The sequence below is a fragment of the Podarcis filfolensis genome (assembly GCF_964270895.1).
Source record: "Podarcis filfolensis genome assembly, chromosome: 14".
Lineage (NCBI taxonomy): Eukaryota > Metazoa > Chordata > Lepidosauria > Squamata > Lacertidae > Podarcis > Podarcis filfolensis.
Window position 1 is genome coordinate 34,063,838 of NC_139616.1, and position 27,871 is coordinate 34,091,708.

The 27,871-nt window shown below is 42.3% G+C and overlaps 1 protein-coding gene across 7 annotated transcripts in view; it reads left to right on the forward strand.

Annotated features, from left to right (window-relative positions):
* The first annotated feature begins 2,423 nt into the window (after positions 1-2,423).
* The window catches only part of CFAP70 (cilia and flagella associated protein 70), a 37,803-nt gene continuing 12,355 nt past the window's right edge, over positions 2,424-27,871 (forward strand). Inside the window, exons 1-18 of one of the 7 annotated variants that reach the window (XM_083584919.1) lie at positions 2,424-2,523; positions 3,639-3,769; positions 4,586-4,768; positions 6,096-6,194; positions 6,868-6,947; positions 12,126-12,302; positions 13,808-13,990; positions 14,456-14,550; positions 15,792-15,891; positions 16,812-16,958; positions 17,607-17,750; positions 18,429-18,509; positions 21,770-21,861; positions 22,406-22,466; positions 23,767-23,958; positions 24,205-24,336; positions 25,216-25,341; positions 26,721-26,854. In XM_083584919.1, coding sequence (XP_083441045.1) covers positions 2,450-2,523; positions 3,639-3,769; positions 4,586-4,768; positions 6,096-6,194; positions 6,868-6,947; positions 12,126-12,302; positions 13,808-13,990; positions 14,456-14,550; positions 15,792-15,891; positions 16,812-16,958; positions 17,607-17,750; positions 18,429-18,509; positions 21,770-21,861; positions 22,406-22,466; positions 23,767-23,958; positions 24,205-24,336; positions 25,216-25,341; positions 26,721-26,854 — 2,231 coding nt within the window. In that variant the 5' untranslated portion in view covers positions 2,424-2,449. Of the gene's footprint in view, positions 2,597-3,638; positions 3,770-4,581; positions 4,769-6,095; positions 6,195-6,867; positions 6,948-12,125; positions 12,303-13,807; positions 13,991-14,455; positions 14,551-15,791; positions 15,892-16,811; positions 16,959-17,606; positions 17,751-18,428; positions 18,510-21,769; positions 21,862-22,405; positions 22,467-23,766; positions 23,959-24,204; positions 24,337-25,215; positions 25,342-26,720; positions 26,855-27,871 lie in introns of all 7 variants that reach the window. The other 6 variants (XR_014541400.1, XM_083584920.1, XM_083584923.1 and 3 more) reach the window with 6 other exon arrangements.

Sequence of the window (27,871 nt, forward strand, 5' to 3'; positions counted from 1 at the left end):
GAGGACACTACAAGAGGCCCACACTCCAACTACCACCACCAAACTACTTTTCACAGTTGTGGCTTCTCCTATGTGTAAAAAGGGAGAAATCATATACACTCACCTTGTTGGGGTTATTGTGAGAAAGGCGAAGGCTGTAATGCTCTATGGACACAGAATCATAGAACTGAAGAGTTGAAAGGGATCCCAAGGGTCATCTAGTCCAACCCCCTGCAATGAAGGAATCACAGCTGAATAATCCCTGACAGATGGTCAGTGAAGATCAGTGGTAGGAACTGATGCAAGAGCCCTCTATCACTCTTTCTCTCTACAAACAGCCTTGTTCAGCAGCAACATGCCTGCTTGCTCAGTCAGACTTGGTCCTTTCCACACCATATGTCAAATCCATACCAAACATTTAAAGCACCCAGCTTCCCCCCAAAAATCCCAGGGACTGTAGTTTGTTACTGGGGATTGCAGCTCTGTGAGGGTAAACTATAGTTCCCAGGATTCTTGAGGTGGTGGCGCTTTAAAGATATGCTCTGTACACACCCAGACAAAGTTAAGAGCAGGGGAGGTAACAACAACATTTTAACCTAAAGAGTATGTCTGGTCCTGTCTTTTCGAAAGCATCCATGTGGTGCTGGAGGAGACTCTTGAGAGTCCCATGGACTGCAAGAAGATCCAAACTATCCATTCTGAAGGAAATCAGCCCTGAGTGCTCACTGGAAGGACAGATTGTGAAGCTGAGGCTCCAATACTTTGGCCACCTCATGAGAAGAGAAGACTCCCTGGAAAAGACCCTGACGTTGAGAAAGATGGAGAAGGGGATGACAGAGGACAAGATGGCTGGATAGTGTTCTCGAAGCTACCAGCATGAGTTTGACCAAACTGTGGGAGGCAGTGGAAGACAGGAGTGCCTGGCGTGCTCTGGTCCATGGGGTCACGAAGAGTCGGACACGACTAAACGACTAAACAACAACAACAACAACTTCAGCAGATAGCATTTAAGAACACAATAATAATTTTGCTGGATCAAGCCAAAGGCCCATATAGACCAGCACCCTGTTCTCACAGTGGCCATCTGGATCCTTCTGAGAAGCCATAGCTTCTTTCTTTGTAAGCAATTTGCACCACCATGTGAGGGACATGCTTCTGCTGTTTCTTCCACTGCTGTCTCTTGGCTGGGTTGAAAATTTAACACTGGTAGTGCCATCAGTGGCACCTTGTAGTAAAACAGCGGCAAATGGCCAATGTGAACTTCTGACTTTCACCCACAAAATATTAATATAGAAGGGTTATTTTAAAACAGCTGTCAACAAGAGGTTTGGTATGAGGGGTTTTTTTTGGGGGGGGGGGTAGATCACCCAGCGATTTAGCTGGGGTAGGTGGGGGAACACAAGTGTGTCCAACATTATTGGTTGCAAGAAAGTACTCATTTGGGCCTCAGAGACTTTCCGATAACAGAAAGTTATATGCCCTCAGAACATATGAAATGATAAGGAACATGGTTTTTTCCCCCTTTTCTTAATAAATTTTTTATTAACAATTTCAACATAACAAAATATCATCTTCATTATTTCCCCCACCTCCCCAATAAACCCTCGCCCCTCCACCCCAAGACTTCCCTTGGCTCATCTCTCTGATTTCTCAACACATATTGTTCTCTGCATACTGTAAAATTGAATAAATCCTTATATTATCTATCTACTATATTAACCATCAATAGATTTGTATATGTCCTGCCAAGAAGTCCAGTTCATTTTGTTGTCTTTTTAGGTAATTTGTAAAGAGTTCCCATTCTTCTTTGAAGTCACAGTTGTCCTTATCTCCCAGTTTGTATGTCAGTTTAGCCAGTTCTGCATAGTGGAACATGCACTTTGTTTTCTTGCGCCTCATCTGATGGTTACAATTCCCTCCACTTATTATTATTCGCAAATTTATTAAAGAAAGCAGGTGTTGAGAAAAGAAAAAAGCGAAGGAACGGGGGAGGGGTGTAAAAACCCAGAAAAACTGTCAGCTCACATTGACAATACAATAACCACCGATGCCCTCCAAATAGGTATCCAAACTGCGTTGGCCCTTTGGGGGGGGGCTGAAAAAGGGTGTTCCAATGTAGCAAGGGCATTAAGGTCTTCAGACCATTGTGGGTATTTCTTTTTCCAGGCTCCAAGTATAAGTCTCTTAGCAACCATTACAGCTTGCAAAAAAAACACTTGCTATCTCCCTTCAAATCTAGGGGTCTGTGGGCTTCTGCTGCGCCCAGTAAATGCAACTCTTGTGGTGAAGACACCGCTGGTACAACAAACGCGTACCCGGGCAGGCTTATTACTAGGCAGGAGGCGGCTGCGAAACTGCGAAACCCAGTGAGAACCTTCGCTTGCCCACAACAAACATGGCAGCCGGAAGGTCTCGCGAGGCTTCCCCGGGCGAAGGAACGGAGAAGCGCTCGAGGCGCCCCCGCGTCGCTATGGCAACGGAAGATGCTCCTGCAACCGTCGCTGGGTCTCTGCGCTCTTCTGTTACCTGCGGGCGAGAGGACAGGTGAGCGCCTCTCATTCCCCGCTGCCCCCGGTTCAGCGCTCGCACCCATTTCCATCCAGTGCAGGGCGTGAAGGTGTGTTCCTTTGCTTTGATTCCCAAGAGTCGAAAATTTTCCAGTGAAAAGTGAACTTCAGCTTCCCAGGGTTGTATCCATCCAGCGTGAGTCCTGCTTAGAGTAGACCTTAATCTACTTAATGGCTGGCTCAGGCCCATAGATTTCAGAGGGTCTGCTCTGAGTAGACGTTAGTTGGATACAGGGTCAAGATAAGCTGTTTCATCCAAAAATACTTGCAGTGGTTTGCATCACAACCCCCTCGACCACCTTCTCTTAAAAGGGGGTGTTTGTATGTTTTTTTAAAAAAATCGGTTTAATGTTTATTTATGTTATTTAACATCCCTTTTTGCACACACAAGCCCTGCAACAGTAATTGACATATTACTGCCTGAGGCAGAGCAGCAAATGATGTATTTATCACTCAAGTCCAAGTGCTTAGTACTCAAGGCCAGCCAAGTTATTTTGGCACCTAAGACAGAAAATCTCATAAGTGCAGGGGGCGGGGATACAACACTATAATAAGTACAAATTAGGGCTGCAATACTGTTACTTGGAAGTAACTTACTGAGATGGCTGTTGGATCGCATTGTTGACTTTCAAAAAGGAAGTGATCTGAGAATGTTGGAGATTAATTGCAGCAATCAGCTGCAGGGTTATATTGTGCTATATTACTGCATTTTTGTGCTGTATATTTTATTTTATTAGTTTTCTATCCCTGCCTTTTCTCCAATGGTACATCCCTCCTCTTTAGCTTCAGAACAACACTGCAAGGTAGGTGACATTCAAAAAAAGTTGGGTGGCCCAGGGTCACTCTGTGAGTTTCAAGGCTGAGTGGGGATTTGAACTGGGATCTTCCTGGTCCTATTCTGACACTCTAGCCATCTCATAACACTTTGTTCTATACTACTCTGCATATTCTAGCCTACCTTGCAAGGTTGTTGTTGTTGGAATGGTAAAATCGGGTAGAAACCTAAGTATATCAGTTTGATCCCCTTGGAGGAAAGGCAAGATATATATAAATGATAGTTCATGTTCCTCTTTCTTTTCTTCTTTTATTCAGCTGTATAGTCACCTCTATTCACCAGCAGATTCTTCCTTCTAATGGCTGTCTCACCTTCCTTTTTGCATCCCGAGGTGCCGGAAAGATTTGCCAAACTAGTGAACATCACAGTGCTGGATGGACACGACTTGGTAAATTTTTATTTTGAGACCATTTTTATTTTCTTGAGTTCGGTATTTTATTTTGTATAGTACCACCACATTTATTTCACAATATTTATATACCATTTGATTGTAAAACAAAAGAAAACTTCAAGACAGTTTAAATAAAGAATTAAATAATAAAATTATCTGTAAAAAATAACAGTTAAAAACAACAATTTAAAACATTTTTTTCAAAAAATAAATAAATCACTGATAAGGTCCAAATCAGATTAAAGCACATATCAGCATTCTGTATGTCTAGATTGGCTTGCCTAAACAAACATGCTTTTAGCAAGTGCCAAAAAGAGTGAAGATGTCAATTGGCAGGGAGTTCCAAAGTGTAGGTGCTCTCTTCCACACTCTGTCAGTATTATTAAGTGCTGCACATAAATGAAAAATAAAACAAGTCATGCTCAAAAGTTTAAAGCTAAAAACAAGACCCCTCAGATTAGGGTGGCAAAGAAAGACACATGCTTATATTTCTCTCTAATGTTTTTGAATCTCAAATTTGGTCCACCTTTCAAGTTAGGTTTGATCTAGAACAGGGGTGGTGGTCCCCCAGACCCTTTAGGGGGAGTCCCTAGCCTCCTTCCCTGGACTTCTCCAACCCTCCTTGAGTGTTTTTGCCTGGCTGGAATGTGTCCTTAAAGTGAGATGATTCCTCTTGCTTGCTTAAATGGATGGAGAGAGGCATACAGGCATGTGGAGAAGAAGGAGTGTGTGATCTTGTTCAGGTGGTGTGATACTTGAATCTGTCCCATACAAAAAAGACTGAGTGACACCATCTCCCTGTTTGATAGAAAGGTGTCAAAGGAGATGGGCCAGTTACCTTTGTGCGTACCGAATACAATGGCATCGTCCTTGGTGACTCTGCAAAAGTGGAAAGTTCAGCAGAAGGAAGTGCGAAATATAATTTCACTACCACCTTTGACTGCCAGCCTGAAGGGCCACACAGCCTGGATGACATTGCACACAAACCTTTGCTATGTGAGTAAGAGTCTTCCTCCCTTCCTTGTTTCCCCATTTTAAACAGATGCTTCTGAATTGACAGTCACTTAGTCATTTAGAAATTGGGAAAGAAGAGATTGGTTTTGTTCTTTGATTATTTCAAGGGAAACAGTGTATCCTGTGCATATTTCATCCACTAAAACAGGCCTGCAATAATTACCCTCCAAACACTTTTGTTCCTTAATCTTAATAATCTGGTTTGCCACTGTGAGAACAGAGTGCTGGACTAGATGGGCCACGGGCCTGATCAGCAAGCTCTTTCTATGTTTTTAGAATTTTTATAGCAACCAGAGCTCTTTTGCAGCCAGAACTTGCAGGAACTCAGTTCTGCCACCTCTCAGGTGGGTGCCATTGCCATTATAAGAGTACGAAGGAAGCACTCATGGTGAGTTCTGATACCTCTTTTTCTAGAAAAATAGCACTGGCAGCAATGAGAGATGTAGGGCTTGCCGAATACTATCTAGTGAGTTTGTGAGTGAGATGAATTTTGAACTTTGTTTTGTAGCTCCCATGTCACATTTCTGTATTTTTAAAGTTTTATTAAACCAACCTTGGTTATAGCTCATGGTTTATATAGAGAGAGCTAAACCGTGAGCCCAGGTACAGACAATTTGGTAAGTCAAACTGTGACTTATTGCAGTGAAGCACCAATACATTTAGGGAAGAGCAGAGTGGCTGGGATCTTCTGTCCAGGATCCCACATGTTTGCACCAAGTCATGGCCTGGCTTAGCAGTGCTTGAAAACATGGGCCATGAATTACGAAGCTGGCTTGTTTCAGTTAACTATAGTTGAGATTAAACACATATTGTAAAAACAGACAGCACCTCCGTCAGTGATCTATCCCTTCAACATGATCAGGGTATCGTAATGCAACTCATGCCTGCTCATTTTCTTGACATTGTTCTGAATTATTTCTCCAAAATGTGATGCTTTTGAAATTATGGACAGGATCCCTGTTTGGACAGCTAAGTGGGAGATAACTACTTAGATATGTGATTTTTTCATTGGCCAAATTACAGGATGGGTTTTTATTTCTGTGCCTGGCTTGGGGAACCCCTGGACCCTGGAAAGGCATGCCAGAGAGAGTTAGACTAGGGTTATTCAGATGATCAGGGGCAGTAGTTTTCTGAGTGTCCCTAGGATTTCTGAGAAGCCTAATGATTCTTGAGAAGTTCTTCAGTGAGATGATGGTAGGGGGTAGCAGCCATTTTCAAAAGAGGAAGCATCCCACTTCCATACTGCTGGGTGCTTCTGCATCACAGATGTTTAAGGAATGTTATCAAATCTTATGTTTGGTATTCCCAGTCACTGTGACAGAAGTCTTACCAAAGGAGAAGAAGCAGAAGGAAGAGAAGACCATGACCCTTGGTCAAGCTGTGATGGACCTTCTACCTTTACTGGAAGGTTAGTGATAGAATTCATCCTTGGTTTGCTTTATCACTTTCCTTGGAATTCACACTATGGAAGTTATACAGTGGTCTAGTTCGCACTTAACACTAAGCCATGGCTTGCTTAGTTTAAACTTGGCTTGTTTGATTATGCAAACTCAGTCCTGTAGCTTGACCAAGAGCAGCTGGTGTGGCAGGTGGGTTGGTGGGTCTGGACAGTGTGGGGTGGGGTGGGGTGGTGGTTGAGGTCCGGCTGTGTGGGCCACCTGGTGGAGCCAATCTGGTGCTGTTACTGGTGCACATGCACAACCCTCCCATTGCCCAAACAGTGGCATACCCCATACAGGTAAGCGGCTGTTGGAAGGAGGGCAGCTCCACATCTCCACACTGACTGCTCCAGAGCTTAACAATGCTTTGTTTGTTCCCAACAACCTATGATCACAAGCCATGGTTTGTTGGCAGCTTACAAACCATGGCTTGTTCTAGCGTTGGCTTGTTATTACCTATGAACCCATCTTGGTTTGTTAACTATGGCTCATTTGCCTGCTCCATCCCAGATTCTTGCCAACCTACAGAGGAGCTTGGCAAGAGCAGCAGCGTTTCCTGGTGCTTTCCCAAAAAACTTCCTTTTACTACTGCTTGGCCACACCATCTTTTGTGATTCCCTTCCAAAAATTCTTTCTCTGCAGGACTCTGTGAATTTAGTGCAACACTTCCACTATACCCTGTGCTAGGCTCTCCCCTGGAGACCCTCCGGCCAGATGCCAAGGTATTAAAAATAATAATAATAGAGGCATTTCTTCAAAGAAACTGTATGCAGCAACTTAACTTCAATATCTCTGACTTCGAAATATTGGTGGTTAGCACTTCAATCCTAACACACATCATTTTATTTAAATTGTTTATATCCTGCCTTTTTGCCTGGCTATATGTTTCCAGCTTAAACTAAATATCTAATAAACATAAGGTTTTCTTTTTAAACGTAAGACAGTTAACTGGAAAATATACCGTACTCTGTTCCAACTTCTTCTCTCCAAGGGCTGTTTAGTGAGATGTGGAAATCCACCCACCCCAACCCCCTATTTCGTTTTTGTGCCTGAAATAAACACCTCCTCATGGTTTATTTGCACATTAGTGTGTGTGCAATGCTCATCATTCAAAGCATTTTTATCCAGCTTCAAAGCAAAAATGTTTTAAAAATTACTCCCAGATTGTCTTACAAAAGTGTCAGTGACAAGTAAGGATGGGGAGAAATTTGGTTCAGTTCACACTTAAAGGAGGATCTACCTAATTTGCACTTGCTGAAACAATATGCAAACTGAAACACAGCCATCCTTCAGATTCACACTTTTCCGAATTCTGCAGTGCATTGCCCAACTAAGTAATGTGTACAATAATGATATACTACAGTAAAGTGTACATACAAATGCATATATTGCTAAAAATAACATACAAGAATGCATTATATTATGGGAAACAGTTTTGCAAAAATGTGTATATTTGGGGAAACTGCATAGAAAAATGTATTACAAATATTTTCCACTAAAATGCTGATGAGGACCTGTATTTGTTTTAAATTCCAAGTTGATGTGGAGAACTGAACTTAAGACTGGGAAAATGAGAACTGAGAGATTTCGCCCATCCTTATTGATAAGATGGTCCCTGCCCCCAAGCTCACAGTCTAAAAGACACAACACAGAGGGAAAAGGAACTTAGAGACAGGAGGGAAAAAGCAAACTAATGTGTTGTTTCTTAGCTGAATTATTTTTTTTTAAAGATATTTATTGAGATTTTACAAACAAAAAACATTACAATATAAGAAAAGAAAAATAAAAAAGACAAAGAAAAAAGATACAAAAATACAGAAAAAAATACAAAATATGTAAAAAATAAAAAAAGAATTAAAAACAAATCAAACTTTTCATGTCTTATATTTCAATTACTCGTTTCCTGACCTCCTCACACCTCCCTTTTTTGTATTCCAGTTCACATAGTTAATTCAGCAAATCCTTTCCCTCTTTGTTTTTATCCTAATTATAAATCTTGACATGTTAAACATTATATTTTCATCTAATTATCAATCCTTTTTTGCATATTCTTTTAATTTTGTTACTAAAACCATCTCATTTCAATCCTGCATCATTTTAACATTCATTAATTTTACAGTGTTTCTGCAGATAGTCTTTAAATTTCTTCCAATTTTCTTCCACCAACTCTTCTCCCTGGTCGCGGATTCTGCCCGTCATTTCCGCCAATTCCATATAGTCTATCACTTTCATCTGCCATTCTTCCAAGGTGGGTAGATCTTGTGTCTTCCAATACTTCGCGATGAGTATTCTTGCTGCTGTTGTAGCATACATAAAAAAAGTTCTGTCCTTCTTTGGCACCCATTGGCCGACCATGCCCAGGAGAAAGGCCTCTGGTTTCTTCAGGAAGGTATATTTAAATACCTTTTTCATTTCATTATAGATCATTTCCCAGAAAGCCTTAATCTTTGGGCACGTCCACCAAAGGTGAAAGAATGTACCTTCATTTTCCTTACATTTCCAACACTTATTATCGGGCAAGTGATATATTTTTGCAAGCTTGACTGGTGTCATGTACCACCTGTATATCATTTTCATAATATTCTCTCTTAGGGCATTACATGCCGTAAATTTCATACCGGTGGTCCACAACTGTTCCCAGTCAGCAAACATAATGTTATGTCCAACATCTTGTGCCCATTTAATCATAGCAGATTTAACCGTTTCATCCTGTGAATTCCATTTCAACAGCAAGTTATACATTCTTGATAGTATCTTAGTTTTGGGATCTAACAGTTCTGTTTCCAATTTTGATTTTTCCACCTGGAAACCAGCTTTTTTATCCATATTATAAGCCTCCCTTATTTGATAATAATGAAGCCAGTCTCGCACTTTATCTTTTAGTTTCTCAAAACTCTGCAATTTCAATTTGTCACCTTCTTGTTCCAAAATCTCCCAATATTTTGGCCATTTGGCCTCCATACTGAGCTTTTTCTGAGCCTTCGCTTCCATCGGTGATAACCACCTTGGGGTTTTATTTTCAAGTAAATCTTTATATCTTGTCCAGACATTAAACAATGCTCTTCTGACAATATGGTTTTTAAATGCTTTATGAGCTTTAACCTTGTCATACCACAGATATGCATGCCACCCAAAAACATTATTGAAACCTTCTAGATCCAAAATGTCTGTGTTCTCAAGAAGCAGCCATTCTTTCAACCAGCAAAATGCTGCTGATTCATAGTAAAGTTTAAGGTCTGGCAGGGCAAATCCACCTCTATCTTTAGCATCAGTTAATATTTTAAATTTTATTCTGGGCTTCTTGCCCTGCCAGACAAATCTAGAAATCTCTTTCTGCCACTTCTTGAAACAATCCATTTTGTCCAAAATTTGCAATGATTGAAATAAGAATAACATTCTTGGCAATACATTCATCTTTATAACAGCAATTCGACCAAACAAGGAAAGCTTCGGATTTGACCATATTTCAAGATCCTTTTTCACTTCTGAGCAACATTTCTCGTAATTATCTTTAAACAAATTTAGGTTCTTAGCAGTCATGTTAACCCCCGGGTATTTTACTTTCTTAACCAATGTTAATCCCGTCTCCTTCTGAAACCTCTCTTTCTCGATCGGTGTTAAATTTTTCTCAAGAACCTTAGTCTTTAACTTGTTCAACTTAAATCCTGCAACTTGACCAAATTCCTGAATCAATTCTAATACTCTTTTAGTACTAGATTCTGGCTCCTGTAATGTCAATACTAAGTCATCTGCAAACGCTTTAAGTTTATACTGTTTAGCTCCGACCTGAATACCTTTGATCAAATGGTCCCTTCTAATCATGTTTAGCAGAACCTCCAGGACCAAAATAAAAAGCAATGGGGAAATTGGGCAGCCTTGTCGTGTCCCTTTCTCGATCTTAAATTCTTCTGTCACCACGTTGTTAACTATCAATTTAGCCTTTTGTTCTGAGTAAATTGCACCTATACCATTTTCAAAACCTTGACCAACCCCCATCCCCTGTAGATTTTTCTTCATGAAACTCCAAGAAATATTGTCGAAGGCTTTCTCCACGTCAACAAATATCAAAACTGCTTTAGTATTAATATTCACTTGCAACTTCTCTAAAATGTTAATTATATTTCTCGTGTTGTCAGACAAGTGCCTACCCGGGAGAAAGCCAGCTTGGTCTTTATGTATCTCCTCGACTAGTACCTTTTTCAGTCTTTTAGCCAAAATATCTGCGAAAATTTTGTAATCCACGTTAAGTAGGGATATGGGGCGGTAGTTCTTAAGTTGTGTTTTTTCAGACTCAGTTTTCGGTATAAGTGTAATATAAGCTTCCTTCCACGACTCAGGCGCTTTTTCCCCCTCCAAAGTTTCATTACAAACCTCCTTTAGTGGTTGAATTAACCAATCTTTCAAAGATCTATAGTATTTTGAGGTTAAACCGTCCGGCCCTGGAGATTTGCTCAGCTGCATATTTTGGATGGCACCTTCCACCTCCTGATCTGTTATTTTACAATTCAGCATTAATTTATTTTCTTGAGAAATTTTTTGTAATCCATTTGTTCTTAAAAATTTATCTATATCGGTCTCTTTCTGTGGCCCTTGTGTATATAGTTGTTTGAAATATCTCTGGAAGCACTTTCTAATCTCCACTGGATTCTGTATATTCTTTCCTTCCACTTCCAAATTTGTAATGGTATTCAATTTTTGCCTTTTTTTCATCTGCCAAGCCAGAGTTTCCCACATTTATTAGCTGATTCAAATGTCTTTTGTCTCATCTGCTTGATTTTCCATTCTATTTCCTGATTTATCATTTTCATATATTGTACTTGATACAGCTTTATTTCTCTCAGAATCTCTTGCGACTTTGGTTTCACTCTTAGTTTCTTCTCTCCTTCTTTTATTTTCTCCAAAATTTTGTCTTTTTTCTCATTTTGAGTTCTCTTCTTTATTGCGTTCTGTTGAATCAGAAACCCTCTAATAACCACTTTGCTTGCGTCCCAGATTACTCTTTTTTCAACCGTAGTATTCAAATTTATCTCGAAATAGTCTTTCAAAGTTTTTTGGGCCTTCTTGGTGACCTCTGGATCTCTAAACAGGGTGTCATTCATTCTCCATCTAAAGGAACCAATTGGTGTTAATTTCATCTCCATTCTCACAGCATTATGGGCGGAGCAGGTTTTAGGACAAATTTCCGCTTTTCGAATTTTGGGAGCCAGTCCTCTAGTTATCCAAATTTGGTCAATTCTTGTCCATGTCATTTTGGCTTCAGAAAAGAAAGTTCCCTCCCTACCCAGGGGGTTCTTAGTTCTCCAGATGTCAATTAAGTCCATGTTGTCAGTCATGTCAGAAAAGGTTTTCGGTAGTCTGCCGTCTTTAGTAATTACCTGTCTTTGGTTTCTTAGCTGAATTATTGCCCAGAATTCTCTTGGGCAACTGGATTGTCTGCAGCTCCTGCCTTGGAAGCATGGGCTGGTTCATCCATGAACCTTCATCATGGGTGGGCCCCACAATGACTGTCTTTGGCACCAGCCACCTCTTAAGCTTCCTTCTCCCGAGTCAGGGAATAGACCCAACAATCTCTCTCCACATTCATTTTCCTCAGTTGCTGGCTAGGTGGAAGTGGGTAGGGGGGAAATGTCCTAATGACTGGATTTAGCAGAGAGACCTGGCCCAGCTGGATCACACTAATCTAAAAATGAAGCAACGTGACTGTTTTCTGCTCAGCTGTTTTCTAAGGATTGTATTGACACCACTGACTTAAAACTGATACAATCATCATTCCATCTTCCTGGTGAACTCTGAAAATCCCTGGGATCCCTTGAGGAACACCATGGCAATTTGAACTTGCATAAAAGCAATATACAAGTTTATAGTGCCGGCATACCCCAAACCTGATCTTGTTTTTGTAGTGCGTCATCAACGTAACAGTATCTGTGCAGGAGAGTCTGCTGTCCCCATGGCAGCTGTCCGAGGGCAATCTCCTTAGAGTGACCGTGGAAGGTGTTTATTCAGTCCCTGAAACATTCCTGCCCACTGGACCCCCACAGAACTATATGATCGGCTTGCAAGTGCCTGCTGTTGGCGAGGTGAGTCCTGCTGAGATCCTGAACTCTTGTCTTTACTGTGCTCTTGCTCATGCTTCTCTTGCTGTAGTCACAGGGTGCTGTGATTGGGGTGACTAGTTAGTAATAGCCAATAAGACCTCCTGTGGCAGCTGGAGCTTCCAGGAGGCTGGAGAAGAGGATTCAGCGTCACTGCCCCACCCCCACCCTGCAGTTCCCTGTTAGTCTCCTCTCCGGAGCAATGGGAGAGCCAGCTGTCAGTCTTCTAGTCTGGTGAGAAGACCAATCCCCTCTGAACTGTATTTAAGCCTGGCTTCCGAGCCTTCTTAGAATAAGACCCGCACCATCACTAGAATTTTATTGCCTGTTAACTTTCTTTTTTTGCTTTGTACATGGGTCTATATTAATTATTTTGTAATAATTGAATTTATTCTCTGTCTACTAAATCATTGATTTTTTTTTTGCTTCCTTTGTATTTATATAGTGTTTTTATAAACCTTTCTTTCTGCAATCTCCATCCTGCAATGTTGTGTATTTGATAATAAATGGATGTCCATTGTAAACTGCTTTGGGCACAGCTTACTGTGAAAAGGTGGCACATAAATGAAGTAAATCAATTAACTGAGGTAAAAACCAGAGACTTCTCGCTCCAGTTGTAAGATACTAGATTTCTAATTAGTTAGTGACATAATTGATTCTTTAATTAATTATGATAGTTTCTGGCATAGTGGATGGCAAGATGAACAATGTAGATTTGGGTGGACACAGGACAGGAGCAGAGAATAGGATGGAAATCACTGTCTCCTTACATCCATATGCATGGTACACTTAATGCAGAGTGCAGTACACTTAACACATAGTACTGTACACTTCCTACCCCTCAGCGTTTGTTCCCTAAGATGGCTGTCTCACCCTGCCTAATGGTAGGGCCAGCCCTGTGAATTCAGATCCATACACAGCATGATAGATGTGGAGGTGGCAAACCATCCCCTGCCTCTGCCCCTGGAATTGTTGTGTGGCCTTCAGCAAGTCACTGGCTCATTTCTTGAACAAGCCTCAGGTTTAATGATGGTCCCCTGTTTGGATTTGGAGGGCAAGTACAAGTCATAGTTTGTCAGTATGGATGTGAAGCAGGAACTCAGAGGGGAAATTGGAGCCTGTGAAGGATGAAGGATCAGGGAGGAGGAAGAATATGAGCATGAGGTTTGCTCATGTGATGCCAAATTGGGGTTTTGTGTTAGAAACACGCTGAGCCACTGTTTTTCCACCTCCCTTGTAAAATTTGGAAAACAGTGGCCTGTCTCATACGAGCTATTTGGGGGATGCCACAGTGGAAACTTAAAAAGCACGTTGCAAATTAAAAGATTTATATAAATCATTCTTAGTCTTCTCTTTTGTAACTATATTGGGGTGTTTATTAGGGTGTGTCTGTACCCCATTTGTATCCACGCCACTCTATACTATACTGCATATGTGTGTGTGTTACTTTGCTAATTACGTGAATCCTTTATCCTTTATGATCATTCCAGAAAGAATGCCCCTTCCTGTTCAAGAATGGAGTACTGAAGTTTGGTGGTGAGAAAGAACCACTACCCCGGCCCAAAAAGTGGCCGGTCACCAACATCTTAGCACCAGGGGGGCAGAATATCCCAGACTCCTTTATCGTTGGTGGTGCTTACGAGGAGGAGGATGGAGAGCTGAACACACTGGAGGTGACTTTGAAAGAAAGAGCTGGGACAAAATATAACCAGAGTAGCTATTTAGAATCATAAAAATGTGATAATTGCTGGGATAAGTCCGGCCAGTGCCTAGTTTTTCCTGAAACCTTGTCTTTTCGTACTGGAGAGCCAACAGAGAGTATAAGAGCCAGAAATGAATGTGATGACCTACACTTCTAAGTCTAATGTGCAAAACAAGTGTAGGAAGCGTCAGAAGGATGGTGTCCGGAGGGAAGCATCTTCCGAGATATGTTTGCTTCCACTCATCAACTTCCACACTAGAATGTACTTTGCCCATTCTGTCCCATCCCTCCAAATTTGTTTCTAGTGCCACCATTGAAAATAAGCACTAATTTATATAGTGACTGAAATGAGGGTTTCCTGCTGCAGAATTTATCATTTTCTTTACATGATGATTTCTAGAGCTTCTAAATGTTTCTTTTATTGCTTTCTTTTTAGGATAGAGATCTCAGGATCCAGGCAGAAACTGTTAAAAAACGGATTATGTGGGACTTGGAAAGGCGCTGCTACTTAGATCCTCTTGCTGTGATCTGGTGAGAAAACATAGGCCTTTCTCCATGGGCTCATAACTTACATAGAGTGGCCCAAAGGAACTAGATGAGGCCTACTGCAATATAGTGGCTAATAGCAAAAAACTGGCAATCTTGTGGGAGACAACTTCAGACACTATTGGGTGGCCAAGATCCGACTGGCCTTGACCTGTACAAAAGTTATTGTGACAGTTACTGAGATAAAGCTCTATATCAGTGCTAAGTAAGTGTTAAGGGAAGGGCCAGAGCTCAGTGGCAGAGCATCTTCTTTGCATGCAGAAGGTCCCTGGTTCAATACCCGAGCATCTCCAAGTAGGGCTGGGAGAGACTTCCTTCCTGAAACCTGCTGCCAGTCAGCATAGACAAAACAGAACTGGAAGGACCAATGATTTTACTCAGTAATAGGCAGCTTCCTACATACCTGTGTGCATCTATAGCTTGGTTTGCATTGGTGTCTGTGGCACATCAGATTATTAGTAATAGTATCGTAACATTTATATATTGCCTTTGCTTCAAGGAATTCAAGGTATTAAGCATGGCCCCCTCACCCCATTTTATCTTCATAACAACCTTGTGGGGTAGGTTAGGCAGAGAGAGAAAGTGACCAGCCCAAGGTCACCCACTGAACTTCTGGGGAGGGCTAGGGGAATATAAACCTGGGTTTTCCCCATTCCTAGTCCTAAATAGGCAACCGTACTGACTGCCAGTGACTGCAGGGGTGCAAACAACCCATGCATTCTGCAAAGCAAATAGGAATAACCATAATAGTGAGCAAGTGACATGTTACTTAAATTTCTGGTACTGAACAGAAAGCAGCTATTGCTCTGTGTTTGCTTCTCTGTGATGCAAACTCTCTACACCTGGCATTAGCAGTGAGAGTGGCAACAAAATTTAGAGCCAAACCAGAAGTGTCAGTCAGGACTCCATTACTTGGCTGTGACTGCTGGCTGACACACATTTTCTGAGCAAAGATGTATGGTATAGCCACATTTTCAGGTGTATTCATACCATTGGTGGCCATTTTGTTCATTGATACAAAAGACTAATTGGTGTTTCATCTTCATTATATTCCATATTTTCCTTCCAATAGCCTTGTGAGGTAGATTAGGCTGACAGATGGTGACTTCAGGGGCAAGTGGGAATTTGAACCCCAGTCTCCCAAATCCTGGTCCAGCGCTCTAACCATTACATCACACTGGTCTAGAATAATTATTGTTTTTTGCCTGTCTTTCTCTATGCCACAGTTTTCGAAAGCGGATTGCAGATTGTCGGTACTGGCCCGTGGAGATGACCAGAGTGCCTGTGGTCACTTCCACCAAAACAAAAGGTGGAAAAGGAGACAAGGTAAAGCATCTGTTATGCTTAAGCATGAAAGGTGAGAACAAGTGGATGCTTAAATGTTGCCTTGATTCATTTGCTAGAGGTATTATGCCTGGGGAAAATCTGCAGCTTAATGAAGAAGTTCTTCCAGAGGAGAGTCAGTCATGAACCAAGTGTGGACTTTGGTTGGCATTAATGGAGGCAGAATGTGTGCGTATTAGAGACCTGAATCACGTATACACATTATTATTATTTTATATTTTGCATTACCCAGAGAAACATAAAAAGGTTTCAAAGCAAAAGAAGAGCATTCGTATAATTAAAAGTGTTTAATCATACTGGTAGAGCCCTCATGGATGCTACGAGTCATTGCCCTATCTCTTTTGTTGTTACTTGCCTGAATGTGTTCTTGAGACAAAAATGAGCTCTGATTATTGATCAGTTGGTTTTTCTTTATTACCCATGCAAGAGGCTGATTGCCTTTTTGTTCCTTGTCTCAGGGAGGCTCAGCTGGAAGTTCCTTTCTTTGCCAGGACTTCATGCCATAGTGCTGCCTAAAACGTTTTCTTGAAAGCAAGGCCTTGTCCCACTTGCTTGGGCTTTCACCCAGCATACATTTGAGAGCACTTATACCCATCTGCCCCATGATTATCTCCAAGATCATTTTGATCACTTGCCTCCTGTTATGAACTCCCTTCCTTGCAGACTCTCCGAAGTCCAAACCTGAGCACCTTTCACAAGCCCTGTGAAGCTTGCATATTTCAGGATGACTTTCAGTGCTCGGAGCTGAGTCAGCAAATGATGGGAAAAGTTCTGGGAATTTGCTGAAATGTTCTTCTGTTTTGTTGCTGTGATTCTGTTCCCTCTTTGCTTTGCCTGCTTGCTGTGAGCTTTCAGGACTATAGATTGAGGTGATCTATAAATCTCTGTTTTTCAATTTCCAGGGAGGAGGAGGTGGCGGAGAAGAAGAGCAGATTTCCTTTCATGGTGTGGCTTACATCAACGCAGTGCCTTTGCTGTATCCTGGGGTGAAGCGGATCCGGGGTGCATTCCGGGTCTACCCTTACCTTGACAATGAGGTGTTTGAAAAGGTAAGAACCTGAACTAAGTGGCCTGCCTTTCACTTGATGCTCTTGCCATGGGTCTCAGCAAGTGAGGTGAGTCTCCCATGCCTGAACAGGAGAAAAGAGGAAAGGCTTTAGCCTATCCCAGGATATATCTTGATGGAGCTAGGAATACCACGCTGAAGACAGATGTAATATTTCAAATATTTAAGGCACTAAGATTACAGAGTTGCAAACATCCAACCTATGTTAGAATATCTGGTTTAAAAGGGGAAGACAAGAGCCAGCTGGTTGCCTGGGAGCAGTTACTACATGCCATAGGAAAACAGGTGAAGTGGCTGTTTATAAGCCTGTCATATTGAAAGAGGAATTGCAGTGAGTTCTTCACCCATGGTGTGAGACCAGCTTCTGCCAAGACCCTAAGTCAGTCTTCAGTCCTGTCAGTCTTCCTTCGGTTTTTTGAAAGCTCCTTGTCTATGTCCACCTGTGAAGCCTTCCTATTATTTTTATAAGGCAACATTTTCAGACAGTAGCCAAACTCTCTCAGGGACTGCAGTGGAGAGGAGAGGTATATTGCCGGTGTTGTGTGCATTAGCTGATCAGGTAGATTGGGGGGCGGGGGGGAGCTTGAACAAAATGCAGACAGTAGACCCCTTTCCTTCTCTCTTGTTTCAGACGAAGTGTCTCTTCAGTCTTTTCCGTGACATCGGCCACCAGACAGCCCTGAATAAATTAGGGCTGCTCACCCCACATACCAAAGGTATCCTTGGGAAGACCACAAAGGAAGACAGGCCCGCTAAAGAGGTCGTAATGAGAAAGGTGAATGTGGAGAGAAAGTCCTGGTGAAATTCCTGATGCGTTTGAAAACAAAAAATTACTTGGCAAGGAGGGCAAACAGCAATGAGGGGATTGTGCTTTGCATAACAAGAGCTGGGGATCTTTGGCCCTCCAGATGAAGCGGAACTTTGCATCCGCTTCAGCAAGGATGTTCAGTGGCTAGGTATGATGGCAGCTGTTGTTCAGCAACATCTGAAGAACCAAAGTTCCCACCTGGAAGCCTTCTATATAACCACTGTAAATGCCACATCCCAAAATGACTGTGGAATCATGGATAATGAATGGGGAGAACACCCCATGTCTGTTCCTGAGGGTCAAGTCAAAGCAGCACCAGGCCTGTAACAGCTGCGGTGTTTTCTTTGGGCTGTGGTGGCCCATAGCAGAGTGCCTTGTGGTGGGCTGCTCAGCCAGTGGCAGTGGGCAGCAGCTGCAACGCTGAAGTTGAGACAGCTGGCTGGCTCTATCCACTATTTAGTTTTCTTACAATGCCTCAAGGAAATGCTTTGAGGTCCTTAGTATGGAAAGTGGGACTGCAGATAGGCTCTAGGTCACATGGCTACCATAGTTCTGGCCTTGGGGAACAGAAAGGCAGAAGCTGATTGGACAGAAGCTTCCCATGTAGCAGCTGTGCTAAATCTGATCATTGTTATTTTTTACAAGGCATCTAATATTGTGAGAAGGGACACATCTGATACCACAATTGAAGCGGCAATATCTATATGCCAGAACATTGAAGGACAGGTAAATATATTCCTTAAGTGGATGACTGGGAAATTGTGGACTCGAATGTGTTTTAAAAGCTGGGACACAGGTCTGTGTCATGTGAAACCCGTGGATTAATAAGGGAGTGCCTCTTTACTACGAGTGTGTCTGTGACATGTAGTGGGTTTGCTGACATGTGATATCATGCTGTAGTTTAGCATTGCATGAGCAAACCCTGTGCTCACACTTCTTCCCCTTTTCTCCTGTGTGCTCTGTTTTAATTAGTTACTATGTTTTTCATAGAAACTGTAACTTGCCATGACACCTGAACAATGGTTTGGGCAGGCCATTCAAATGAAGATTATAAACCACAAATTGATCTTTGTACTAGGTTTGGGCAAATCATGGTTTGCTGGTTGAGATGTAACTTGGAAATCATGATCTCTATGAAGTAGCTCATTAAAGTGAAGCATGTGAGGGGAGTGAGGCAGGGGAATGCACAAGTACAGGCCTCATTCATGCAACACTATCACCATGGTTTGGTGTTAACATGTTAACCAAACCACATGAAGTGGGATTGAAGACTTAGGAGTGGAGTATATTTCTGTATATTTGTTTAGTAAGATAGTATATTACAGTGGTACCTCTGGTTACGTACTTAATTTGTTCTGGAGGTCCATTCTTAACCTGAAACCGTTCTTAACCTGAGGTACCAATTTAGCTAATGGGGCCTCCCGCTGCTGCCGCCACGCCGCCACCGCATGATTTCTGTTCTCATCCTGAGGTAAAGTTCTTAACCCAAGGTACTACTTCCGGGTGTTTGTAACCCGAGGTGTTTGTAACCCAAGGTACCACTGTAGTTTTCTTTTAATGCCATCTTGGGCTGTATGCTAGTTGCAGTGTTAGAAACTGAAATAAGAAAGCCAGGAGCTAAAAGGCACCTTAAACCTAGGTTATGGGCACAACAAAAGAATGTCTAGGTGCACGTTTTTTATAACAAGAATACAAAACTGAAAACGAATGAACTGCAGCTAAAATATTATGTTCATTTTTCACATGGCCTAGTCCTTCCCCTGCCCACACCCCTAATATTCTTAAGAGGGTCTCTTCTCCAGTCTTCAGAGAGTAACTGGAAGTGGGAAGGCAGAAAAAGGTCCTCCTTTCCTTCCACTCTGCAGTTTTAGTTTGAAATCTTAGGCACAGTACCGCGCCCAGAGCTCAGAAACTGCTTGTGCTAATGAAATTCCCTGTCACAAAATGCGCCTAGAACAATGGGAGTTTTGAACACTGTATGGTTGTCGTGCTTGCTCCCATCATACAAGGCCTGAATTTGCAGAACTTGATTGATTGTTAGTCAGAAAGCTAATGATGTGCCACTCAAAAGCCTTTGTTGGTGGAGTTTATACAATAATGTAGACAACAAGGGAGCTAATATTTCTTAATAAAAGGAACAAGCAAGATCCTGATATGGAAATATGTGTTCCTTCATCTACCAGGAAGGATTTTCTGAAAATGTGGGCTGCCCTCCCATATTTCTTTCTGCCTCCCTTGTTTCTTAAAGTCTCTCCCCTGCTTTTTTAAACATTATTCTTTAGTTTTATTTATCAGTCTACCAATCTATCAACCAATAAGTTTTCTCATTTCTTCCTCATTTGAAACAGGTGAAAGAATGAGGATCCAACAGTCTGAAATGGTGCACTGTCATAGCTTTCTTTATTATAAAATAGTAATTTCCTTTTTTATATATAAAATAATGAAATGATATGTAGATGAAAGTTATCAGATGAAAAGTGGAACATCTATCTTGACTTCTAGTCCTAATTGCTTCCCTGTGTGTTAATATTAAATAAAACCATTTATATGGGGGCATATAAATTGAGCAAAATGTTGAAGATGCAGCATAGATGAGGCAGATTTAGCAGATTTGATTGCCCCTAAAAAGAATTATTGGGAAGATGCAATTAAATATAATGGGATATATGTTATTCTGAGAGCAATTCCATTAAAGTTCCATTATACTGTTTGGTAATATTAAGGATTGTGCTGCAGTGTCTGTTAGTAGGGATATATGCTTTTAGTGGCAAACATTATTGCTGCTTTTAAATTGGAACCCAAGACGATTCCAATTAATGGCAGGCAGAGCAATCAGTGAGGTGGTGCAAAGGGAGAATCTTTGGCAGAGACCAACACTTCCTAAGCCCCATCCACTTGTGACAATTAGGGTTCAAGGTGTGTTTCGAGGCAGATGTTCCTTTTTTAATGTTCGCTATTCAGTCGGTTTTTAGTTATTATCATTATTTAGATTAATTTATTTATAATTAGGTCTCCCAAATGTCTTACAATACTGTTAAAAACACGAGTAAATAGACACTCAAAGCAGTAGAAATATGAGATGATTGGACCCCACTGAACTTGAAGCATGGGAAACCCCCCCCCCCAAAAAATTTATAATTTGGCAAAGTATTTGGACTTTATGATATATATTTGTATATTTTGGAATATTTAATGTGATTTGATTGGATTGTTAAATTGGAAAACTTAATAAAAATTATTATTTAAAAAAATGAGTAAATAGATTAGCAAAAAACAGCAGTCGTGAGAAATGTGGGCAGCACACTAATAATAATAATCCATTGACACTAATGGGAGGGGTACTGATGACCACCTCCTGACTGCTGTACTTTTTGGACTTTCTGTGGGTGAGACAGGAATGAATCAAATGAATCTTGTGGTTCAAAGCATTTTCACAGGCAAAACTTGGGATGTATTCCAAAATGGACATTAATTGGTGTGATTGAACCACTAGAGAAGCACACTTACCCTATCGTGTACAGTTTACTCTCAGCGGGTGAACACCATAGAAAACTGATTTGGCCATTTTACAGTAGAAGCCTCCTGTAGTGTCACATTCCCACTCCCTCATGCCTGCCATCCCTGGAGCTGTTTTACCATTTTTCCTTGTGACAAATCAGCACTTTTCATGCAATGCTTGAAACTTTATTCTTAAAAGGTGGATAACTCGCCTAAAGCTAGGAGGAAGGGCACAGCAGGTGTTGATCGAAATTAGAATCACTGACAGATTCATCTGTTGAATGCAACGTGAAGGCAGAGGAAACAGTTAATGTAAAGCCTATGGTGGCCAGAATGCTTGTTGCTATTAGGAATTCCCACCCTCCACTTCCTCTTTTGCACTGGCCGGTATATGGTGTGAGAGAGATGCAAACTGTTTAATCTTCATCTATGAAAATGCTCTTAAGATCTTAAGACTGAGAAAGTGTCAACCTGCTTTGTCTTTTCAGCAATATATAGAAAGCGGGACGTATATTGTGATAGAGTTTGCGTTGGACAAACCTTTGGTGCCCAAGCGTTTGCCAGAGGAGCTCGCCAACCGGTGCGCATGGGCAGTGATCTGGGGAGGGAGGGATCTCAAGGAACACTTTCTATAACATTTATCATGTATCCTAAAGTGCTCTGTAAATTCTCCTTCAGTGGAGGAGGTTCTCCTGAGATGGGTTATTCCTTCCATTTGCTCCATGGGCAAGGCCATGCCAGTTACTACAGATTTTTAATCTTCCATGGTGTCCTGTTCTGACCATGAGCTAGAGTGGAAAACATCTGAAGGTGGCACAGTCAGTTGGTTGGTAGCAAGAAAGGTCATACTAGAGTTGTAGGACCTTGGACAGCTCCAGCAAATTGCATGCTTTTACAAAGGTCCTATTCACACTATCATTAGGGCTGGGGGAGAAATTAGATTCTGTTTGTATTTAAAGGCAAAATGACCCTAATGCATAGTTTTCGGTCTGGGTTTTAGTCTGGGATCTGACTTGCGGAACTCCTGGCTCATAGACTTAAGTGTTGGGATCTGGGTCTAGGGTCAACATTTGTGTATAGAATTGCAGACTTGGAACCCACTGAATTTTGTCTTGCACATACAGGGTAAAGGAGATGATTCCTCCACGCCCTCAACTCCCTCGAAGGACTGCAGGAGCTAAGAAGGTATAGAGCAGAATAAGTGTACTCACCCAGCTTTCTGTACACTGCCTGGGGGAGTGGGGAATTGAAAATTCTGTGCTAGGAAAAGCTTAGTGCTGCAAACCGAATAGTTTGCACAAATGTGCATATTATCTCTTACTGTGTGTAATTTATTTTGCCCCACTTGACACAATTTATTCTGGTTTGCCTTGTTATGGGGACTTAAGCAGCACACAAAAGCTGCACCACCCCCCAACCACTAGAAATATTGTTCAGCCACCCTAGGGCTTCTGAAATCTCAACAGGCATTGTCTTCTTACACATACTTCCAAGCATTTATGTGTTACCATGAGAGCTATAAACATGCCTTTAAAAGGGGGAAGGGGGAGGAAATAGAGAATTGCTGGAAATCCTCATTATTGCATTAAGCAGATATTTTGCTTCCCTATAGAATCACGACACATACACAGCCCTGAGAATTTGGTTAAGTGGTACACTATCAGAGTCTACATGCCACTTCCTTATGTGGTGAGTCTTTGGGCTGAAAGCTAACCTGTCTCCTGATTGGAGGTCTGTGATTCTGAAGGGATCCTACTCACCTTGCACACATTTGCCAAATAAAGTAAGAATAAAAGCCATGTACAGGGTTCCTGTTTTATCTTTGCAGCAGTCTTGTGAGGTAGGTTAAACTGAGACACAGGCCCAAGGTCGTTCAGCGAAGTTCATGGCTGAGTGAGGATTTGAACTGAGATCCCCTTGGTCCTCCTAGTCTGACTCTGTCTGCCATGCTGTGCTACCTCTGGCATGGGATGACAATAAACACTATCTCTTGCTTTCAGCCATCACCCGGCTGTGCTGCCTGTGCCCCTACTCTAACACCCACGATGGGTTTTTCCGGTCTCAATTCTCTTTCAGTGCTTTGATGCTCCAGAACATACATTGCAGCAGTTTTCCCTATCTGGGTATCTAAGCACAGACTTGCACTGCACCTTGCACTTTTTTGGGAGGGAAGTCTTTCAGAGACTTCACTGGTGATAAACTGGTATATTCTGACAGAACGGTTCTTTCCAAGCAAGAGTTCAGATGAGTCACTCGTCTCAGTCTTTTCTTAGGAACATAGGAAAACGCCTTATGCTGAGCCAGACAAGTGGTATTTCTAGCTCAGTATTATCTACTACACTGACTGGCAGTGTCTCTCCAGGGTTTCAGACTGAGGTTTCTCCCAGCCCTATCTGGTGATGCCAGGGATTCAACCTGGGACCTTTTGCACGCAAGACAAATGTTCTCCCACTGAGCTTCTGCCTTTATTTCTCTGTCTTTTTAGGCAGTAGAAGATTACCACACTCAGGTCACCAGCATTGCTGAGGCCATTCTGGATGAGTATCATGAGCTGTTTGGCAGGCAGTTGGTTGAAGGGTATGCCATTGACAGCCACACCCTGGAGAACCAGAAATGCCAGCTCAACTATGAGCTCAACAGCTCTGGGAAATACTTTGCATTTAAGGAGCAAATCAAGGTATAAGCTCCATTTCAATTCATTTCTTTTGTACATGGTTGTTACATCAGTGAATTTCTTCATCGTTTCCTGTGATAAAATGATACCTTACTGAATCCCCCTGCATTTTAAAAGTCACGTTTTATTTAAATCTCATTTAGCCCAGTAGGGGGATTAAAACCTGTATTTTCTGGATTTCTGTCTCCCCACTCCCAAAAATGTGTTTGAGTCCTTTGGGGTCAACTGGAGGGTTTGTGTTCCCTGCAGCATGCCGTGGTGAAAATTGTGCGAGAAAAGTACTTGAAAACAACTGCATTCGACAACTTGGACCAGCTCCAAGCTTTTCTGAGTGAGCTGTACGTGTACCTGGTGGATCAGATGCATGTTGCTCTGAATCAGGTAAGGCCAGCTTGGAAGAGAAAGGCACACCTTAAAAAGTGTCACATCTACAAACCATTGTTTTATTCTTGGGTCTGTTTGAGGACTTGTCAGAGGTTGGAGTAAGAATCAGTGTTGGAAGCTGTTTATGTTTTAATCGGGATTTTGGACTGTCAACTACTAGTCTATGGCTTCTATACTATGCTGGGGTTGCCCTATCACTCCCTTCTGCCCCAGCCAGCACAGTAGTACAGTCGTACCTTGGTCGTCGAATGCCTTGGTATTCGTACATTTTGGTTCCCAAATGCCGCAAACCCAGAAGTGAGTGTTCCAGTTTGCGAACGTTCTTTGGAACACAAACGTCCGACACAACTTCCGCAGCTTCCAAATGAGTGCAGGAAGCTCCTGCAGCCAATCGGAAGCCACGCCTTGGTTTTCAAACATTTTCAGAGGTCAAACAGACTTCCGGAATGGATTCCGTTCGAGAACCAAGGTAAGGCTGTAGTCCAAAATGTTTGGAAGGCACTGAAGGTTGGGGTACAATATTTTCAAGCGTCATTGGAGAAACATAAGGGAGTTGCTGGCCAAGGCAAACAAATCCAGCCACACCCATCACCATCCAGATGTTTGGCGTACATAAGGAGGTAACTCACTTTACAGCGAGTCAGACAATTGGGCCTGTCTACCTCAGTATTGTCTACACTGACTGGCAGTGGCTGTCCAGGAATCTTCTTGGACGTAGGCAGGTTTAGCCCTGGTGGCTCTGTAACCCCATCACATATTATTTACGCACCAAGGGGCAATCTTCCAACCACCCCATTATTACTGAAAATCCCATTCAAGTGTAAGCCTCTGCCGTTTGATCTGTAATAGTTTCATTATTCTCTTACCTTTGGGCAGGTGCTGTCCCAGCAGACCCCCAGCCCTCCTCCTCCCAGCTTTACCACCTCCGAGCAGCTCCGTCTTTTTGCCCGCGAAGCCCAGAACAACGGAGACTATAACTTGGCAGCGACTTACTACCAGGAGGTGACAGAACTGCTGCTCCTCTCCAAGCAGAACAGCTGCAGGAACAAAGAGTCTCTATGGTGTTAAGGCAGAATTGGAGACATTTAGAAAGGATGTTTTCATCATTTGCATTTTAGGATGTGTTAAAAATCCTAAGGGGCTGCGGGAGGGTGGTTGGGATTTTTTTTGGGGGGGTATCCATGTCTTTTGCAGCTAGAGGCAAGATGTGAGAGAGGTGGGATTTGAACCAATACAGCCCATTTTCTTGGGGAAACATAAGGGGTGCATATTGTTCAATAAGGCCCAAAACTGAGGTGGTAAAACAACTCCCAGACTGTATGGCTTTGGACTGCAGGCAAAGGATTACATGAGTAAATGCTCCTCCATTTAAAACTGCCCACACATGGAAGGCAAACATATAAGGGAGAAGTGTTCTATGCCAGCTTTCTCCCTGACATGCTAGATTTCTCTGTTCTGGGTCCCCGCCTCCTCTGATGGGAAGCATTCAACCATGCATCCACCCCTGCTCACAGTTCATGCCACCTAAACTGCTCTTTTTTTGAACTAGACCTCACTGACTGAGATCTTGAGTGTCAGAGAGACTATTTCCCAGATAAGATTGACTAGTAAATGACCTTTTCTGTTGAGTGGGTGCATGACAGTGCCTACTTCTCTAATAATGTGTGACTTGGCTTGTTTATATAATTGGCACTATTTTTTATTTTTTATTTTTTTGCTTCTTTAGTACCATTTATTTTTGAAAGATTTCTATTCAGTCAAATGGTCTCCAAGCAACTTGCAAGAAATCTAAAACAATTCAAGAAACGCTGCTCATCCCTCACTATTTGGGTGGCTAAGAAATGTGGTGGGGGGGTGAATGATGCTGAAGAGTTTTCCCCAGGCCTCTGCTGCTGTGGGAACTGGAAGAAACATTCCCCTGCCTCACTCCTCTTTGCATGTACTGCCAAGCTAAATATCACAGTCTTGTGATTTGTGGCTCTTTAGCTCAGCAGCGGGGCTCTCTGCTCTGCTGCCTGGAGCCATATGCCCTTAGCCTCTTTTCAGGTTGTGGCACAGAGGGCTGCTGGGCAGCTGACTATGCTGGGCTAGATGGATCATCTTTGGTCTGATCCAGTATAAGGCAGCTCCAGTACACATATAGTTAGATGGACCAGAGAACCTCTGCAGGGGTTTTGTCCAGGTGCATAATGGCCCACAAACCCTGAGGCCAAATTAAAATCAGATAAGACTAATAGGATGTCTGTCAGCCTTCAGAATTTGGAGCATGATCAGGTGACTCATCAGAAGGATGGAGCCCCATTTCTAACGTGCACTTTTTATCCATTCAAAACCCTGGAACATCAGGGAGTCAACTTACGCAATGGTGTTTCCATCCCCAGAGATTGTCTCGTGACCGCCAGGATATCCAGAGTTGGTTGGATTATGGCACTTTCTGTCTGCTGACTGAAAACAATCTCAAAGCCCAGGAGTGCTTCCGCGAGGCTGTTAGCCTGGACCCCAATCACCTACCCAGGTAGTACGTGGTATCAGGAGGCAGGGAGGGAGGGGAGATGTGCGGCCTTGTTCAGACAATTCTCATGGGGCAAGAAAGGCTTTGTGTAGCTGAGGAATATTGAGGGCACTTCTGCCTTCCAGCTAAAAATAGTACAGTATACCATAGGTGCAACACTTGGAGGCTGAGCTGTAACATGTCCTGATCCCCCACCTTTTTTTAAAGGGAAATAAAAAAAAATAGAATGGCTGGGCACATGGGCCTCTGTGCATATATATGTCACTAGTGCTCATGCTGCTGCTCTCCTGCTCAGTCTTTTGCAAGCATCAGCACCTTTGAAGGTGACCTGGAAACTACAACTAATCCAGAATGAGGCAGCTGGACTGGTGACTGGGAGCAGCCGCCAAGACCACATAACACCGGTCCTGAAAGACCTACATTTGCTCCCAGTACGTTTCCGAGCACAATTCAAAGTGTTGGCGCTGACCTTTAAAGCCCTAAATGCCCTCGGTCCAGTATATCTGAAGGAGCATCTCCACCCCCATCGTTCTGCCTGGACACTGAGGTCCAGTGCTGAGGGCCTTCTGGCAGTTCCATCGCTGCGAGAAGCCAAGTTACATGGAACCAGGCAGAGGGCCTTCTCGGTAGTGACATGTGGAATGTCCTCCTACCAGATGTCAAAGAGAAAAACAACTACCTGACTTTTAGAGACATCTCTTTAGGGAAGCTATTAATGTTTGACAGACTATTGTATTTTAATATTTTGTTGGAAGCCGCCCAGAGTGGCTGGGAAACCCAGCCAGATGGACGGAGTAGTAGTAGTAGTAGTAATAATAATAATAATAATAATAATAATAATAATAATAATAATATCATGTGCATGTCGTGTTGCAAGAGTATTTTTGTCAGCCTTCAAGGTGGTTAACTGTTCTTAGTTGTTTGATTTCTTAGCTCCCTACCTCTTCGCCATAAGGTCCCAGAGCAGGTTCCATTTATTTGAAATTCAATATTAAAAAGAGCTTAAAACAAATTACTGTT